The 20671-nt window shown below is 43.8% G+C and overlaps 1 protein-coding gene across 1 annotated transcript in view; it reads left to right on the top strand.

Moving 5' to 3' along the window:
* The window catches only part of LOC311114667 (proprotein convertase subtilisin/kexin type 6-like), a gene marked incomplete at its 5' end in the record, with an annotated part of 39642 nt that extends 21669 nt beyond the window's left edge, over positions 1-17973 (top strand). The window contains 8 exons of the mRNA XM_084189907.1: positions 6917-7105; positions 10274-10410; positions 10538-10720; positions 10893-10995; positions 12383-12579; positions 13524-13611; positions 13721-13824; positions 17814-17973. Of these exons, the coding sequence (XP_084046033.1) occupies positions 6917-7105; positions 10274-10410; positions 10538-10720; positions 10893-10995; positions 12383-12579; positions 13524-13611; positions 13721-13824; positions 17814-17947 (1135 nt within the window). The remainder of the gene's footprint in view (positions 1-6916; positions 7106-10273; positions 10411-10537; positions 10721-10892; positions 10996-12382; positions 12580-13523; positions 13612-13720; positions 13825-17813) is intronic.
* Between the last annotated feature and the right edge of the window lie 2698 nt (positions 17974-20671).

The raw sequence follows: 20671 nt of genomic DNA, 5'->3' as shown, positions 1-20671 counted from the left end.
CCAGTGACTGATGTGGTGTACTCCTCAATGCTATCTGAAGAATCCCGGAACATGTTCCAGTCTGTGCTAGCAAAACAGTCCTGTAGCTTAGCATCTGCGTCAACTGACCACTTTTTTATTAACCGAGTCACTGGTGCTTCCTGCTTTAGTTTTTGCTTATAAGCAGGAATCAGGAGGATAGAGTTATGGTCAGATTTGCCAAATGGAGGGCGAGGGAGAGCTTTGTATGCGTCTCTGTGTGTGGAGTAAAGGTGGTCTAGAGTTTATTTTCCTCTGGTTGCACATTTAACATGCTGGTAGAAATGAGGTAGAACGGATTTCAGTTTCCCTGCATTAAAGTCCCCACCACTAGGAGCGCTGTCTCTGGATGAGTGTTTTCCTGTTTAGTTATGGCCTTTGCACTCAATGAGCTGTAAATCTTAATGCCAGCATTGGTTTATGGTGGTAAATAGACAGCTATGAAAAAGATAGATGAAAACACTCTTGGTAAATAGTGTGGTCTACAGCTTATCATAAGATACTCTACCTCAGGCGAGCAAAACCTTGAGACTTCCTTAGTATTTGATTTTGTGCACCAGCTGTTGTTTACAAATATACACAGACCGCCACCCCTTGTCTTATCGGAGTCAGCCGTTCTATCCTGCCGATGTGGCGTATATCCCGTCAGCTGTGTGTTGTCCGTGGTCCTCTGTAGCTCAATTGGTAGAGCACGGCGCTTGTAATGCCAGGGTAGTGGGTTCGATCCCCGGGACCACCCATACAAAAATGTATTCACACATGACTGTAAGTCGCTTTGGATAAAAGCGTCTGCTAAATGGCATATTATTATTATTATGTCGTCATTCAGCCACGACTCGGTGAAACATAAGATATTACCGTTTTTAATGTCCCATTGGTAGGATAACCGTAATATTAGGTCATCTAATTTATTTTCAAATGATTGAACATTGGCTAATAGGATTTGATGGAAGAGGCAGTTTACTCGCTCGCCGTCGGATCCTTACAAGGCACCCCGACCTACGTCCACAATATCTCTGTCTCTTTCTCCTGCGAATGACGGGGATTTGGGCCTTGTCGGGTGTCTGTAGGATATCCTTCGTCCAATACGAGGTGAGTAATCGCTGTCCTGATATCCAGAAGCTCTTTTTGGTTATAAGAGACGATGGCAGAAACATTATGTACAGAAATAAATTACAAATAACGCGAAAAAACACACATAATAGTACAATTGGTTAGAGGGCTGTAAAACGGCAGCCATCTTCTCCGGTATTTTTTTTTTACTCACAATATGTTAATGTCCCAGAAACATCAATACCACCCACTAGTGGACAAAAGGTTTTTGGTGCTCAAAATATACGGTACGGTACTGTATTCTGTGGGGTGGAATTACAGTATCATTTGAAAAACAAGACCAACTTTGGGAAACCCTGATTTACAGTATGCTGCAGTAAAACATTTCAACATTGTTTTACTGTTGATAATGCCTCAAATGACCGTATAAATGACAGTTTTCCGTTACAGTGCTGTATGTACTGTATATCATATGGGATGATGATGTTGTGCCTATAGATGTAATGGAAACAATGGTCTGTCTGCACTCTTTCATAGTCCTTATTTAAAAAAGAATGTCAATCACAGGTGGTTAGGTTTCAAAAACAGGATACTGTAAAGGATATAGCTGCACACTGTCAAAAACATGGAGAGAAAAAAACTGAAGCTAAGATCAACATTTTTTTTTTAGAAAATAAAATGTTATTTGTCCCATGCGCTGAATACAACAGGTGAAATGCAGACCTTACAGTGAAATGCTTACATATAAGCACTTTTGTCTCCAGCCACCCAAGCCTTAGACCAGGGGTGTCAAACTCATTTTAGCTCAGGGGCCACATGGAGGAAAATCTATTCCCAAGTGGGCCGGACCGGAAAAATCAAGGTATATATAACTTAAAAACAACAACTTCAGATTGTTTTCTTTGTTTTAATACGATCAACATACAACATAAAGCTGGAGCCTGAGGACAGTGTGTCCAAAATAGTACAAGCACAACATCACTATTAATCATAAAACACGTCAAGTTTATTTGAAAATTCTAAAGAAAAAGAACACACAAACAAACAATGCCTCAGTGATTAACAGAACTGTTTCACAGATCACAGAACTATATCAGGGTGTCATTTCTCAGGCAGAAATGTAGATAAAAATAATGAAATCCTGTTCCCCAAACAAGTGCAAGAACCACAGTCAAGAATAGGTTAAATATACAAATAAAATAAAATCAATTAAAAACAATAGCACATCAACATAAAAACATATAAACATAAAGCTGGAGCCTGAGGACAGTGTCCAAAAGCACAACATCACTATTAATCATAAAACACCTCAAGTTATTTGAAAGTTCTGAGGACAAAGAACACACAAACACACAATGCCTCAGTGATTCACAGAAGTATATCAGGGTGTCATTTCTCAGGCAGAAATGTAGATAAAAAGAATGAAATCCTGTTCCCCAAACAAGTGCAAGAACCACAGAGTCAAGAATAGGTTAAATATACAAATAAAATAAAATCATTTAAAAACAATAGCACATCAACATAAAAACATATAAACATAAATCTGAAAGCGTTGCTCAAACTCCCGTAACAGTCCAGTTATTTTATCTTTGAACCGCTTCATGTCTGCCACATGTTGGGTCGCGCACACATTTTTCAGACAGGGGAAGTGAGCTGCATCACCACCGGCAAGTTGCGTCTCCCACAATGACAGCTTCAACTTGAAAGAACGTATGCTGTCATAATACTGCGTGACAACTTTGTTGCGCCCTTGCAGCTGTTTGTTCAAGTTATTCAGGTGCTCTGTAACATCCACCATAAATGCAAGGTCCGGCATCCATTCTGCGGAATGAAATTCTAACACTGGTTTGCCCTTTTCTTCCATGAACTGTTCAATTTCTTCTCGTAAATCAAAGAAACGCCTCAGCACAGCACCTCGGCTTAACCATCTTACCTCAGTGTGGTATGGCAGGCCATAGATGTGGTCTTTCTCTCTGAGAAGGCTGTCAAACTGACGGTGATTCAGGCTTCTGGATCGGATGAAATTAACAGTTTGGATGACCACCTTCATGACGTTATCCATCTTTAATGACTTGCAACACAAAGCCTCCTGGTGCAAAATACAGTGAAAAGTCAAAAAATCATGTCCTCCATTTGCAGATTGCACTTTCTCTCTGAACTTTGTCACAACGCCTGCTTTTTTCCCGATCATTGAGGGCGCACCATCTGTAGCCAGGCTGACAGCGCGGGACCAGTCCACTCCGACCCTGTCCAGCGCGCCGACGAGTGCGGTAAAAATATCAGCTGCTGTCGTTGTATCTGTCATCGGCACCAACTCCACGAACTCCTCGGTGACGGTCAATGTGTCATCAACTCCGCGGATGAAAAAATGGCCAGTTGTGCAACATCTGTAATGTCCGTGCTTTCATCAATTGCAACCGAAAACGCAATAAATGACTTTACTTTTTGCTTCAACTGGCTGTCCAAATCCACTGAAAGATCGGAAATCCTGTCTGCAACTGTGTTTCTTGTCAGGCTGATATTTGCAAAAGCCTGCCGCTTTTCAGGGCACACAATCTCCGCTGCCTTCATCATGCATGTTTTTACAAATTCACCCTCACTAAATGGTTTTGAAGCCACTGCGATTTCATTAGCAATGAGGTAGCTAGCTTTCACTGCAGCGTCACTGATGTCTCGGCTGTGAGTAAACACAGACTGCTGTTTCTTCAGACCCGCCAACAGTTCATTCACCTTCTCTCATCTCCGCTGTCCTTGAAAGTTGTCATATTTGTCGGCATGAAGACTCACATAGTGGCGACGAAGGTTATATTCTTTCAGCACTGCAACATGCTCTGAACACACCAAACATACAGCTTTCCCATTCAATTCCGTGATTAAATAGGATGACCATTTTTCTTGGAACACTCTGCACTCTGCGTCCACTTTTCTCTTTTTTGACAGAGACATATTGGGGCAATGAGGGTGCCAAAGCACATAATGTTAAAAGTAGAAGCCGTAATAAATATCGCGGGCAAAACAAAGTAGCTCATTGGCTGCACGTGCTTGACCTACTTGCTCTGCCCCGGTATAAACAGTTTGCTTGCTTAACACAATTGCTATTGCGCCATCCAGTGGACGCAATTGGAACAGCAGTTTATTTTATTGAAAAATTGCAGCGCATTTTTATACTTTAAAAAAAATATATACATTTTTTTTTCTTTTTTTTCTTTTTTTCTTCAAAATCATCTCGCGGGCCGGATTAAACCCGTTTGCGGGCCTGATCCGGCCCGCGGGCCGTACGTTTGACACCCCTGCCTTAGACTGTTCTCTCTGTTTCCGCATGGCAAGCAGTACCAGAGAAACAAGTCTGACCCCATCTTGCACTGTCTCTATGCACACTCACAATACTATATATAGTATACACACTATAGACACACTGACACAACATCATCCCAGACACTTTTACACAAAACCCACACAAATTCACAGAAACTACATACACACACACACACACACACACACACACACACACACACACACACACACACACACACAAACCGACAACACAAACACACGCACATACACAAACACTTTTACACTCATCATTTGCTGCTGCTACTCTGTTCTTTATTTTAGTCTTATTATTATCTATCTTGATGCATTGTCACTTTACCCTGCCTTCATGTACATATCTACCTCAAATACCTCATATCCCTGTATATAGCTCTATATTGATATGGTACTAGTACTCCCTGTATATACAGTGAGGGGAAAAAAGATTTGATCCCCTGCTGATTTTGTACGTTTGCCCACTGACAAAGAAATGATCAGCCTATAATTTTAATGGTAGGTTTATTTCAACAGTGAGAGACAGAATAACAACAAAAAAGTCCAGAAAAACGCATGTCAAAAATGTTATAAATTGATTTGCATTTTAATGAAGGAAATAAGTATTTGACCCCCTCTCAATCAGAAAGATTTCTGGCTCCCAGGTGTCTTTTATACAGGTAACGAGCTGAGATTAGGAGCACACTCTTAAAGGGAGTGCTCCTAATATCAGCTTGTTACCTGTATAAAAGACACCTGTCCACAGAAGCAATCAATCAATCAGATTCCAAACTCTCCACCATGGCCAATACCAAAGAGCTCTCCAAGGATGTCAGGGACAAGATTGTAGACCTACACAAGGCTGGAGTGGGCTACAAGACCATCGGCAAGCAGCTTGGTGAGAAGGTGACAACAATTGGTGCGATTATTCGCAAATGGAAGAAACACAAAATAACTGTCAATCTCCCTCGGCCTGGTGCTCCATGCAAGATCTCACCTCGTGGAGTTGCAATGATCATGAGAACGGTGAGGAATCAGCCCAGAACTACACAGGAGGATCTTGTCAATGATCTCAAGGCAGCTGGGACCATAGTCACCAAGAAAACAATTGGTAACACACTACGCCGTGAAGGACTGAAATCCTGCAGCGCCCGCAAGGTCCCCCTGCTCAAGAAAGCACATATACAGGCCCGTCTGAAGTTTGCCAATGAACATCTGAATGATTCAGAGGAGAACTGGGTGAAAGTGTTGTGGTCAGATGAGACCAAAATGGAGCTCTTTGGCATCAACTCAACTCGCCGTGTTTGGAGGAGGAGGAGGAATGCTGCCTATGACCCCAAGAACACCATCCCCACCGTCAAACATGGAGGTGGAAACATTATGCTTTGGGGGTGTTTTTCTGCTAAGGGGACAGGACAACTTCACCACATCAAAGGGACGATGGACGGGGCCATGTACCGTCAAATCTTGGGTGAGAACATCCTTCCCTCAGCCAGGGCATTGAAAATGGGTCGTGGATGGGTATTCCAGCATGACAATGACCTAAAACACACGGCCAAGGCAACAACGGAGTGGCTCAAGAAGAAGCACATTAAGGTCCTGGAGTGGCCTAGCCAGTCTCCAGACCTTAATCCCATAGAAAATCTGTGGAGGGAGCTGAACGTTCGAGTTGCCAAACGTCAGCCTCGAAACCTTAATGACTTGGAGAAGATCTGCAAATTGGAGGGGGACAAAATCCCTCCTGAGATGTGTGCAAACTTGGTGGCCAACTACAAGAAATGTCTGACCTCTGTGATTGCCAACAAGGGTTTGCCACCAAGTACTAAGTCATGTTTTGCAGAGGGGTCAAATACTTATTTCCCTCATTAAAATGCAAATCAATTTATAACATTTTTGACATGCGTTTTTCTGGATTTTTTTGTTGTTATTCTGTCTCTCACTGTAGAAATAAACCTACCATTAAAATTATAGACTGATAATTTCTTTGTCAGTGGGCAAACGTACAAAATCAGCAGGGGATCAAATACTTTTTTCCCTCACTGTAGCTCCACATTGATCTAGTACTGGTACTCCCTGTATATAGCTCCATTCTTGTATATCTTATTCCACTTTTTCTTTTTATTATTATTTTTTAAACTCTAAATCGTTGGAAAGGGCTCGTAAGCAATCATTTCACAGTTAAGTCTACACCCGTTAAGTCTACACCCGTGGTATTCGACACGTGACAAATAAAATAACCTTTGATTTGATTTCAAGATTTGTTTTGTCCCATCACCCTTTGCAAATTATGTGCATTACATTACATACCAGCTATTTTTGCTCCGTATTTTCTGGTTTTATTGAACAGATAGTGACATGTTGACAAATAGGAAAAATAACGTGTCAAGGAAAGATAAAAGGACAACGTGTCACAGGGCAGTAGGTCACATTTGAACCAATGTCACACCTCTATATTTGTGTGCAAGGGGCAGCAGCACTTACTGCTCGACCACCCAGCCCACACATACTAACTAGTTGACCTTGTTTTCCTTCCTGCCAGGTACATCCGTGCAGACCAGAGCCTGAACAGCACCATCACTAGCACAGGGTGTGCCGAGCAGGCGGAGCAGCATGTCAGCTACGTGGAACATGTGGTGGTCAGAGTACTGACTGTCCATCCACGACGAGGAGATCTGGAGATCAACCTCATATCACCCTCAGGAACACGCTCACAGCTACTGGCCAAGAGGTGAGAGATACACACGGACACACACACAAACCTCGGCCTACCGCTCTAGAAACCAGCGTCTTTACCATTAGACCAAGAGGAAATTCCTTCCTGATGTGAGATTGACATTGGGCTTACAGTCGTAGGCAGGGCTACTTCTTCACGACAGCGTGATTCCAAATCACATCTGCAACACACACATTCACTCACACACACACACACACACACACACACACCCTGTGGCCTGGCAGGCAGGCAGGCAGGACACACTGATCTCGTAGCTGAAATCCCTGTCAGAGTCAAGCAGCTTCCCCATCCCTCACTAAAGTTGTCTGGGTTTGTTCTCCCATCTCTCCCCTCTCTCTCAGGCCCCTGATCCTCTTCGTTTGGTATCCTCCCAGTGCTGTTTGGACCGTTACACACACACACACACACACCCATATGGGGACTGAATGATTCTTCTTCTCATCTCTTCATGAATAGTAGAACAACAGAGTGTATTTTGGAGTGGAGAATAGATAGACCTTTCAGTTTTATGTCTGGGGAAATCACAAAGTCTCCTTTTATTTTCCACAGAGCGCCATAATGATGTTAGTCAACTTCAAAACGGCTCACTTTTTCCCTGCAGCCACACACACGCAAACACACACACGCACACACACACGCGCGCACACACACACACACACACCCCCTGCAGCCACATGCTCAGCTAGTCCCTTTGTTTCCCTCTATTCATTCCTTGTTGTTCTGACGTTGGCTTGGTACACTTTGACCATTACTTTCCACAAGTGGCTTTTACTTTCAAGATGAGTTTCCATTCTAAAGCAGTGCTGAGCCTCTAGTGATCAAACACTCAGGGGCTTTGTTCCATCAAGGCTGGTGTGCAGGGGTGTATTCATTAGTGCAAACAGGAAAACGTTTGCATCGAAAAACCAATCTTTCTTATTGGATAAGTTTAGTTAAGTCCCCCCCCTGTGAATACACCCCTGATATGCAGAAGTTTTACTGACATGATATACTGTATTGTGGCAAACTGCAACGTCCCTTGCGGGTCTCAAACCCAGGTCTCCCAGCCCGTAGGCAAACTTGCTAACCTCTGCTCCAATTTATGGAATGCTCTCCAAAAGTTGGTGCCTCTAGGGCAATTCAGGTGGACGTTAGAGGGCCTTTTTATTGAAGAATGTGTTTGTTTCATGTGATTGTGTTTAGCTTTTCGTGTGCTGAGTTATTCATGTGTATATACTGTACATATGTATGGTGTAATTGCTGTGTATTGATGTATTCATGTAGGGCTCATCTGCAAAAGAGACCGTGATCTCAGCATGACTCACTGGCTAAGTAAAGGTTCAGTAAATAATCATAATAGGGTTAACCCCCTCAGGGGAGATCAAAACAAGTCTTAGGGAAGGTTCGTTACATATGAATGGTTGTTTTGTGTAAATCTGGAGACATATAGATAATGTTTGTGATTGAACATCATCCCCTTTTCGCCTCCCTAGATCCCCATATGGGTATAACATGATATGAGTTGGTTTTCCCAAACTAATCTTGGATTGAGTGCTGTCCTGTCTTTATAAAAGGTTACGATTGTATTGGGCAATATTTTTCTCACTTCAAGTGCTCTTAAGCGGGCAGATGATGTCACCTATGTTTGGCGAGCCCATGTTTCAGCTCTCTGTCTCTGTCTCTGTCTCTGTCTCTGTCTCTGTCTCTGTCTCTGTCTCTGTCTCTGTCTCTGTCTCTCTCTCTCTCTCTCTCTCTCTCTCTCTCTCTCTCTCTCTCTCTCTCTCCTGTTTCCATCGGGCGGATACTAATAAAGCATCCTCTCCTTCGTTATGTCTCCGCGGTTGCCAGATTGCCAGCCAAGACATTTGGCTTGAGTTAGAGTGTGAGGGGTAAAGCAGTGGTCAGGAGGACCTCACAGAACCCATCCATTAAAACCCTTTACCACCGGCGGGACCTGACAGATTTACGCTTTCATTTTCTCCCAATGGCCCGGAATGGGAATGGTTCAATCCCCTTCTCCCGACTCATCTCCTAAAGTAAAATGATTGTAGATTGCCTGGTGTAATGTAATATATTGTAATGTACATAGCTAGCTAGCAGTAGCGCAGTGAGGAGTCATTTTGGACTCGAAGTAAACAGAGTTAATTTGCAGCTTGGGCTGGTTGCCAGATTGGGTATGAACTGTGCGTTGCCAGATTGGTGCAGTGTGTAAAGGGAGGTATTGCTGTTGCTGATTATGTCCCCTGACAGCGAGTGAGAGGGGAAGAAAGAGAGAAGGGGTGAGGGAGAGAGAGAGACAGAGAGAGAGATTTTGTAGCTTTATTCAAACTGCAAGCTAGTTCAAAGAGAACACACACACACACACCGCTGAAGAGAGAAGTTAGCCCCTTGGACGTGAACTACCTCTACGCAGCATGTGGCACCAACACAGACAGACAGATAGCCCTTAAATCCATTCTAGTACACCTGTTCAGCAGGTAGTTGTTGGAATATGTAACACCCTCCTCTGACAGTTGGCTCCGGTGCTGATGTGAGGGCTCTTTCTCATGTATAGATGCAGAAACCTGCTGGCTTGGCTGCTGTTCAGATTCCCATTTGTTTCATCAATATAATTATACAGGCTGGCTGACAGATATTCAAAAGGTTGGATGTCCTTTTTTTCTCCCTTTATTTTGAATATTCATAATTTTCAACCGTCCTAGCCAACAGAGCAAGAGACTTGACCGTCACTCTGTGAGCGAAAGTTAGCTTTAGATCTCCGGGAAGGTGTGATGTCAGTGCTTGACAGTGCTAACTGCTAGACCAACCCCAGGACATTGATGTCCTTTCCAATTTGTCCTTTCTCTGTTCCTCTCCTGTAAAGGGTCAATCTGGATTTCAAACAGCAACAAAGCCGACACCCCACCACTTTTTTGGGGAAACAGCTGAGGGATGGAGCTGACGTGGCGAGCTTTAAAGCAGCCAATGCTTACATTTCTCTTTTATTAGCCTCTTTGAATAATTAAATATTTTTCATCAGGGGGGCTGAGAAAGATTAAGATTTGTCTGTTTGCGCTGCGGAACATGATTTAATTGCCTTAGAAGTTTAGAGGTGACTTACTTTCTCAACCCCCACTCTCTCTCTCTCTCTCTCGCTCTCCCCGCCACTCTCTCTCTCTCCCCCCACTGTCTCTCTCTCTCCAGGTTGTTTGATAACTCTAATGAAGGTTTTAGGAACTGGGAGTTCATGACTGTTCACTGCTGGGGGGAGAGGGCAGAGGGCCAGTGGATCCTGGAGATCATAGACTCTCCCTCATCGCTACGCAACCCAGAGGTGCTGGGTAAGAACAAACACACACACACACACACACACACACACACACACACACACACACACACACACACACATAAACACAGAGAGATCTCTTCATACTGTGTTTTTATGGAGATTTCTTCTCCTTGTTTTAGGTAAACTAAAAGAGTGGACGCTGGTCCTTTATGGCACCTCGGGGCACCCGTACCAGTCTCACGGGACCCAGCACTCTCGCTCCAGGATGCTGGAGATCCCAACACCCAGCCAGGACCCCAAAGGGCCCGAACCGGCCCCGGAGGTCGTCAAGCACCAGGAGGAGGAAGAGGAGGAGTACAGCGGTAGGAGAGGCTCTGCCATAAACTGTTTGCCCTGAACTGTTACAACACCGTAGTCCGACAACACACCTCAACCTCCGTCTAACCTCTGTGTGTGTGTGTGTTTGTGCGTGTGTGTGCTTGCGTTTGTGCGTGTGTGTGTGATTGTGTATGTATTCTCTGTAACCCCTCTCAGGGCCATGTCACAGTGAGTGTGGGGACCAGGGCTGTGATGGGTCAGATCCTGACCACTGTCTGAACTGTATCCACTACAGCCTGGGCAGCCTCAAGACAGGCAGGTAAACAGACTGGGACCAAAGATACTTTTAACTAACCCAAGATGGGACAGATGGGCCTTTTACAATAGGAACCGCTGAAGGTTTCATATACAGTATGAGAAAATGTGCGGAATGTTCGCCCAGTTTCATCTCACTCCATCTTCTCTCTCTGTCTGGCACTGGAGTTCCTCTCATCACCATGTTTGGTGGTGATTGGAAGCCCCCACCGGATGCTTCAGATTTGTGACCGATCTTGGTTTCCTCTTTTATCTGTGCTGTGACCATATCTGATTCAAACTCAGTGAATCCTTATTGTTCTGTTTCTGGGCAACATCAAGATAGGAAGGCACAAGAGCATTTTGAGGAGTGGGAGCATTTTGAGGAGTGTCCATTATTTATTCATATTCAGAAAACCTGTATTACTTCGGTAGCTCTTTATTTTACGGTACAGAAATGATCTGGTATTGACTTAGAAATGATCTGGTATTTACTTAGAAATGATCTGGTATTGACTTAGAAATGACCTGGTATTGACTTAGAAATGACCTGGTATTGACTTAGAAATGACCTGGTATTGACTTAGAAATGACCTGGTATTGACTTAGAAATGACCTGGTATTGACTTAGAAATGACCTGGTATTGACTTAGAAATGACCTGGTATTGACTTAGAAATGACCTGGTATTACTTGGAAATGATATGGTAAAATGGTAATTACACAATAATAACCTATGAATACTTATTTGTTTATTTGAGACTCCAACCAAAGAACACATTGGCACCATTTGGTACCAGGTAGTTACCAATTATGTGACATTCTTCGAATTAAATGCCAGAAAGTACCATTTGATACCTCTTTATTTCCTAGCAAATCTCAGGTCATTTTTGTACCATAAAACAGTACTACCATAATACTTCTAATACATGATTATAGGAGAGGAATAATGAATCTAATATAGGAATAATGAACGGGACATCAAATCTACTTGCCCTCTTTTTATGATGTTGTAGTAATGTATTTCTAACTAATTCATTCAAAGGGACTTTTCCCCATTTACTTGATCTGTTGTTTGTGAAATTCATTAATCAATTTAATTGATTAGATAAAATAGTAAAATAAACAATTGCCAACTTGTAGAGAGGTTACATTTCAAATAATGAACAGATCGAGTATATGGGGAATAGGTCCTTTTGAATGAATAAATCCATCCGTTCATCCATCCATTTATCCGTTCATCCATCCGTTCATCCATCCGTTCATCCATCCATTCATCCATCCATTCATCCATCCCAGGACTTGTGAAATACAGTATAGCCAGTCTCTACAAATCGGCTAATGTGTGTTTTTACTGTATTATCAACTCATTGTACTGTAACTATAACTCATCAATCAGTCAATCCATGACAGGACGTGTGTGAGCCACTGTCCGCTGGGCTTCTACGATGACTCAGAGGCCAGGAGGTGTCGACGCTGTCACAAGGGCTGTGAGAGGTGTGTGGGTCGCACCCCCACCGAGTGTCGCTCCTGTCGCAGGGGGCTCTACTTCAACCCCCTCAACGCTACCTGCTCTGAGACCTGCCCTGCCGGGTACTTCGCTGACGACAGTAAGTTGAGTGGAGTAGGTTGAAAAAGTTGTTCCTAACCACAGATCTAGGATCAGTTTACCCTAGCTAGCTCAGCTATTAGTGTACTACTTTACCTTAAGTTGCCCTCATGCCTATTTAACTACACAGTAATAACTGTAGTAATACCATTGTATTAACATAGAATCTGCTTTGTAACATGGTAACAGTTAGATTGAGTGTGTGAAGATATTTTCTATAGAAGGGAATAAGGGGAATTTGCAGCTCAAAAGGGTTGATGTGATGAGGGTTTTTTGTGACCACACAACAGGTCAAAGTTCAACTCCCACGCCGTCTGTTCTTCTGGATGCCAGGGATTAACTGAGTATGGTAGAGTGGGTTCATGTGTTGATCTGTGAATAACACACACGCACACACACACACACACACACACACACACAGGCGAGCGCGCATTGACGTCATCTGTCATAACCTGAGAAACTCTCTGACGTACAGAGCACTCACAGTGCCTCTCATCTGTTTTGCAGCCAAACTGTGCCCCAGTGGGCCTGTCTAACTTGTTTTTTTTTGCACAAAATGATCACTATCTGGCTATTAATGGGGACCTGGCTGAAAAGAAGGGATGGTGTGGGGTCAAGGAAATAAGTGGGCCGGTGTGTTAGAAATGCCAGGGCCGATTTTTTTTATCCCAGTCTGCCCGTGTGTGTGTGTGTGGGTGGGTGTGGGTTGCAGGCTCATTTTACGGAGGTCTTTTTATGCTGTTGGATTGTATTTCCTCTATAAATCCTCCAAACTCGCCAGGCCCCAGTTACTTCGCTGCTTTAGAGAGAGAGAGAGAGAGAGAGTTGTTTGGTGGTTGAATGAGCAGTCCTCTGAGTACTGTACTGAGTTAAAAATGGCTAACTACATTTATTTCTCACGCTCTCTTCCCATCTCCTCTCTCTCCTGCCCCTCCCTCCCCACAGTTCAGAGGAAGTGTCTGAGGTGTCATGAGAACTGTATGAAGTGTCTGCGGGACTCAGACAGGTGTACCGCCTGTAACGAAGGCTACAGGTAAACTACCTGTGATCTCTTTAGGGGATGTCACTGATGACAAATGTAATGTAGAGAACTTAAGTGTGTGTGTGTGTGTGTGTGCGTGTGCGTGCGTGTGTGTCTGCAGTCTGGCGGGGATGACCTGTGTTCCGGAGTGTGCCAACGGAACCTTCTTTCATCTGGAGCAGATGAAGTGTAGTCCTTGTCACACCTCCTGCTCTACCTGCACAGGTCAGTGTCCCTGTCACCAAATAGTGTCCCTGTCACCAAAAAGTGTCCCTGTCACCAAATAGTGTCCCTGTCACCAAATAGTGTCCCTGTCACCAAATAGTGTCCCTGTCACCAAAAAGTGTCCCTGTCACCAAATAGTGTCCCTGTTACCAAAAAGTGTCCCTGTCACCAAATAGTTTCTCTGTCACCAAATAGTGTTATTGTCACCAAGTAGTGTCCCTGTCACCAAATAGTTTCTCTGTCACCAAATAGTGTTATTGTCACCAAATAGTGTCCCTGTTACCAAAAGGTGCCCCTGATACCAAAAGGTGTCACCAAATAGTCTCCCTGTCACCAAAAAGTGTCCCCGTCACCAAATAGTCTCCCTGTCATCAAAAAGTGTCCCTGTCATCAAAAAGTGTCCCTGTCATCAAAAATGGTCCCTGTCACCAAATAGTCTCCCTGTCATCAAAAAGTGTCCCTGTCATCAAAAAGTGTCCCTGTCATCAAAAATGGTCCCTGTCACCAAATAGTCTCCCTGTCATCAAAAAGTGTCCCTGTCATCAAAAAGTGTCCCTGTCATCAAAAAGTGTCCCTGTCACCAAAGAGTAAAGAAGCCATAATGGGTTTACTAGGTACTTATTATAATAATATTATAGATGCTTTCATCCAAAGCGACTTACAGGCAAACGTGCATATATTTCAGGTACTGGTGGTCCCGGGAATCAAGCCCACTATCCTGGCCATGCTCTACCAACTGAGCTCTGCAATCTATGACTTCTTTCGTAAAAATGAGCAAAAAATAAATAATACAAATACTGAGCTATATTGTATGCTCCAATATTATTTTATACTAATACAATTGCTCAGAAAAATATATTTTGTTTAACAAGTAATAGAAACAATTCTCAAAAAGATAGGGGTCAACATTATTGGCATCCCTGTTTGCAATACTCCGGCACCCTCTGCTTACGAGGGTAACGACACTGAGCCTTTTTGTAAAATGTTTTATGAGATTGGAGAACACATTGGGAGGGATCTTAGACCATTCCTCCATACAGAATCTTTCCAGATCCTTGATATCCTTTGTCTGCACTTATGGACTGCCCTCTTCAATTCAAACAACAGGTTTTCAATTGGGTTCAAGTCCGGAGACTTAGATGGCCATTGTAAAATGTTTATTTTGTGGTTAATTAACACTTTTTTTGTGGAATTTGATGTGTACTTGAGTTTTATTGTCTTGCTGGAAGATCCACTTGGGGCCAAGTTTCAGCCTCCAGGCAGAGAAAAGCAACCAGGTTGCTTGTGTGTGTGTGTGTGTATGTGTGTGTGTGCTCTAATTTAAGTCTAGACAGATATTCCTAGACAGATATTTCCTCCCAGTCACTGGATGTTTCTAGAAGGACAGATGAAGCTAGCAGGAGTCTGGGGGGAAGGGGCCTTGTGTCTGGGACCAGAGAAGGCAAAGCGCTGGGCACACAGCATCTGATGTCCAAGAGAAACACGGGGCCAGACACTACCCCAGTTCTCTGTCTGTGTGTGTGTGTGAGAAGCCACCAGTTATAGTTTCCGTGACAGGTTTTTGGAGTGCAGTTTTGAGTATTACACTCAAGGGCCAATAAAACACTTGAACGTTTGCATTTTATCACTCAATGGTCCTCTTACCATTGAACAATTTATGAATGGCAGGATCAAATGTCAACGGTCTATATGACCCATATATGGAGGTCATAGTGTCAGAGTGACCTTGCTGTGTCATACTGTCATACTGACCTGTTCTGCTGAGAACAGCTCCCATGTTCTAGCACATACAGTGCCTTCAGAAAGCATTCATACCCCTTGACTTATTCCACATTTTGTTGTGTTACAGCCTGAATTTTCTCACCCATCTACACACAATACCCCATAATGACAACGTGAAAACACGTTTTATTGAAAATGAAATACAGAAATATCTAATTTACATAAGCATTCACAACCCTTTGCTAAGACACTCCAAATTGAGCTCAAGTGCATTCAATTTCATTTGATCATCCTTGAGATGTCACTACAACTTGATTGGAGTCCACATTTGGCCAATTTGATTTAGAAAGTAACATACCTGTCTATATAAGGTCCCACAGTTGACAGTGCATGTCATAGCAGAAACTATACCATGAAGTCCAAGGAACTGTCCGTAGATCTCTGAGATAGATTTGTGATGAGGCAAATATCTGGGGAAGGGTATAAAACCATTTCTAGAGTGTTGAAAGTTTCTAAGAGCACACTGGTTTCCATCATTGGGAAAAGGAAAAATATGGAACTACCTAGACTCTGCCTACAGCTGGCCGTCCGACCAAACTGAGCAACCGGGCAAGAAGGACCTTGGTCAGGGAGGTGACCAAGAATCCAATGACCACTCTGACAGAACTATAGAGTTCCTTGGCTTAGATGGGAGAACCTGCCAGAAGGACAATAGTCTCAGCACTTCACCAATCTGGGCTTTATGGGAGAGTGGCACATCCTTGATGAGAACCGGCTTCAGAGGGCAAATTACCTTAGACTGGGGCGAAGATTTACATTCCAACAGGAAAATGACCCCAAGCATACAGCCAAAGCAATGCTGGAAAGACTTCAGAACAAGAATGTGAAGGTCATTGAGTGGCCCTGCCGAAGCCCAGCCTTGAATCCCATTGAAAATCTGTGGAAAGACTTGAAGATCGCTTTTCACCGTCGCTCTCCATTTAACTTAACAGAGTTTGAGAAAAGGAAGAATTGGAGAAATCCCCAAATCCAGATGTGCAAAGCTGATACAGACATACCCAAGACGACTCAAAGCTGTAATGGCAGCCAAAGGTGCTTCTACAAAGTATTGACTCAGGGGTGTGAATACTTATGTAAATTAGATATTTATGTAGTTAATTTTCAATAAATTTGCAAAAATGTATAAAAACAAGTTTTCACTTTGTCATTATGGGGTATTGTGTGTTGATGGGTGAGGAAAAAATAATTTTTAATCAATTTTGAATTCAGGCTATAACACAACAAAATGTGGAATAAGTCAAGGGGTTTTAATACTTTCTGAAGGCACTGTCATTTGGCCAAGTTTCAGCCTTCTGGCGGAGCCACTTGTGTGCGTGGCCAAAGAGCTCTATTTTCGAGTCATCCAACAAATATAAATGCCTTTTTGTTTAGAGTTTGCTAAACGGCACTGGCACTTGGATTGGAACCTGTGCTATGGTCAGAAGACATGAAAATACCATCATTTCACAATGGATGAAAACTTCATTCGCCAACTAAAAGGTTGCTTGCCAGTTCTCCTTATCGTGATCATCCCTTTCGGCACAGCGTTGACATCTCACGTCTGTGATCTACATGGGTGTAGATTCGCTCATTGATTTACATTCATTAAATCGGCCCCTAATTATGAGCGCTGTGTCCCGGGGTTAGGCCGTCGGACGCAGTTGACATTTAGCTGGTGAAGCTCTGGCGCTGCATTGAGCCAACAGTATTGACAGACAGAGCCAGACACGCTGTTGGGAGAGAAAGCTGAGCGATTAGATTTGATTGTGTGTGTGCACATGTGTGTGTGGAACAAGTGAACTTAGCGTCAACACCCAGGAGAGAGAGACGCTTATTGCTGTAGTAGAGGACCTGAATTAGTGGTTCACCTCTCGACCAAGGCCCTGGCACTGATTTGTAATGAGAGAGTATTAAAGGGATTGTTCGTCCCCAAAACAAGCCAAGCCAGACATGCCTTTAGGAAAATGTATCTGGCCTCACTTATAAATAAATGGTATCAATTTCTTATATGTCGCTATTGGGATTAGGAAAGGTATCATCATTTTTGAGTGCGGTCGGACCCCCGTTGCATTTCATGTTTGACTTTTGGTCTGGCACCACCGCATGTCCAGGGGACAGCCGTTTAAAGTACTTTGAACCAGGAAGCAGAAATCAGCCGGGAATTTCTTACACACCGGAACTTTGCTAAAGATGGACTAGTCCTTTTTTGTTTTGAACTGTTGCTGTAGGTCCAGCTAAGGAGGAGTGTATCCAGTGTGCCAGAGGTCACCTGCAGCAGGAGTGGAGATGCGTTCAGACCTGTGCCCCAGGATACTACTCAACAGAGGATGCTGGCTACCACCAGGGGATGTGTCACAAGTGAGTTACCCCTAACCCAATCATCAGGCTTAATTGCATTTAAAGCAGACACTCTTAACCAGAGCAACGTACAGTATTGAGCCTATACATTTTCCATTCTGGTCCCTCTTGGGAATTGAACCCCTAACCCTACCGTTGCAAGCGCCATGCTCTACTAACTGAGCTACACGGGACAATTGCTAATGCATATAGAGCCTGGAAACACTGTGGATTTCAAAGCTCACCCCTTTTAAATCCTAACTGTAGGGCGGAGGTTCTGAACGTTATGCTATATGGTGAAAATCGAGCGGGAGATTTTCCTGCTCCTGACATAGGCTTCCATTCAAGTCTCTTTTTTAGGCGCTGTGTAACAAGACGGTTTGACAGAGAGAGAGCCGGCTAGAGGCCGAGATTATATTTCCTTTTCTTTTCACATTGTCCTGTCCAGCACTGTTACAGTGGATCCAAGTATGGTGGATGTGTAACCAGGCTACAGTACAGCTTGGCTTGGCTTAGCTCTGTATGGTGAAAAGTGCCAAACAGGAAATTCAGGGTCAGTTTTCCAGACAGAATTTTCATTGAGCATGCTTTTGAGTCCAAGATTAGGCTTAATTTCTTTCCGGAAAATCGGTTGTCGGTTATAAATGCTCTCTCTCCCTTCTCCCTCTGCTCTCTCTCCCTTCTCTCTCCCTTCTCCCTCGCTTCTCTCGCCCTTCTCCCTCTCCTCTCTCTCCCTTCTCCCTCGCTTCTCCCTCGCTTCTCTCTCTCTTCTCTCTCCCTTCTTTCTCCCTTCTCCCTCTCCTCTCCCTCCCTTCTCTCTCCCTTCTCTCTCCCTTCTCTCTCCCTTCTCTCTCTCCTCTCTCTCCCTTCTCTCTCCCTTCTCTCTCCCTTCTCCCTCTCCTCTCTCCCTTCTCCCTCTCCTCTCTCTCCCTTCTCTCTCCCTTCTCCCTCTCCTCTCTCTCCCTTCTCCCTTTCCTCTCTCTCCCTTCTCTCTCCCTTGCTTCTCTCTCCCTTCTCCCATGCTCCTCTCTCCCTTCTCCCTCTCCTCTCTCTTCCTCTCTCCCTTCTCCCTCGCTTCTCTCTCTCTTCTCCCTCTCCTCTCTCTCTTCTCTCTCCCTTCTCCCTCTCCTCTCTCTCCCTTCTCTCTCCCTTCTCTCTCTCTTCCTCTCTCCATCCCTCCTCTCTCACCTGTCGTTCACCTTTCTTCTGTTGGAGACTGACTGACTGAGGGTCAGTACCATTGACCATCTGGCTCCCATTAATTGGTATCTCTCTCTCTCGCTCTCTCTCGCGCTCTCTCTCTCTCTCTCGCTCTCTCTCTCAAATAATTTGTTCCAAATGCCTAGCCTTAGACAACAAACCCATGCCCAAAGCCCCAAAAGAGCCAGAGGAATCATTTGTCCTCTCAACCCTTAGAGAACCAATCTGCTGCACCACACAATGCCCTCTCTAACTACTAACCACCGCTCCAGGGGTTGAGAGGAGCTGAAGGATGGGACTAAAAACAAATACAAGATAACTATTGTAAAATATACTGTGTCCGTAAAATGTATATAGTATGTACAGTCGTGGTCAAAAGTTTTGAGAATGACACAAGTATTGGTCTTCACAAAGTTCGCTGCTTCAGTGTTATGAGATATTTTTGTCAGATGTTACTATGGTATACTGAAGTATAATTACAAGCATTCCATAAGTGTCAAAGGCTTTTATTGACAATTACATTAAGCTTATGCAAAGAGTCAATATTTGCAGTGTTGACCCTTCTTTTTCAAGACCTCTGCAATCCGCCCTGGCATGCTGTCAATTAACTTCTGGGCGACATCCTGACTGATGGCAGCCCATTCTTGCATAATCAATGCTTGGAGTTTGTCATAATTTGTGGGTTTTTGTTTGTCCACCCACCTCTTGAGGATCGACAACAAGTTCTCAATGGGATTAAGGTCTGGGGAGTTTCCTGGCCATGGACCCAAAATGTCGATGTTTTGTTCCCCGAGCCACTTAGTTATCACTTTTGCCTTATGGCAAGGTGCTCCATCATGCTGGAAAAGGAATCGGTCGTCACCAAACAGTTCTTGGATGGTTGGGAGAAGTTGCTCTCGGAGGTTGTGTTGGTACCATTCTTTATTCATGGCTGTGTTCTTAGGCAAAATTGTGAGTAAGCCCACTCCCTTGGCTGAGAAGCAACCCCACACATGAAAGGTCTCAGGATGCTTTATTGTTGGCATGACACAGGACTGATGGTAGCGCTCACCTTGTCTTCTCCGGACAAGGTGTTTTCTGGATGCCCCAAACAATCGGAAAGGGGATTCATCAGAGAAAATGACTTTACCCCAGTCCTCAACAGTCCAAATTTTGCAGAATATCAGTCTGTCCCTGATATTTTTCCTGGAGAGAAGTGGCTTCTTTGCTGCCCTTCTTGACACCAGGTCCTCGTCAACACTCTCACCTGTGTTAACGAGAGAATCACTGACATTGTGGTAGGGCTGAAATGCAGTGGAAATGTTTTTTGGGGGATTAAGTTCATTTTCATGGCAAAGAGGGACTTTGCAATTAATTGCAATTCATCTGATCACTCTTCATGACATTCTGGAGTATATGCAAATTGCCATAATCAAAACTGAGGCAGCAGACTTTGTGAAAATTAGTATTTGTGTCATTCTCAAACCTTTTGACCACGACTGTATAAGCTGGAAGTAGAAGGCTAAGTGTTGTTGTCCATTAGTTTACTCCAATTAAGGGAGGGGTGGTA

This window comes from Coregonus lavaretus, assembly GCF_964263955.1.
Source record: "Coregonus lavaretus genome assembly, contig: HAP1_SCAFFOLD_2713, whole genome shotgun sequence".
Taxonomy (NCBI): domain Eukaryota; kingdom Metazoa; phylum Chordata; class Actinopteri; order Salmoniformes; family Salmonidae; genus Coregonus; species Coregonus lavaretus.
This window is presented reverse-complemented; position numbering and strand designations above follow the sequence as displayed.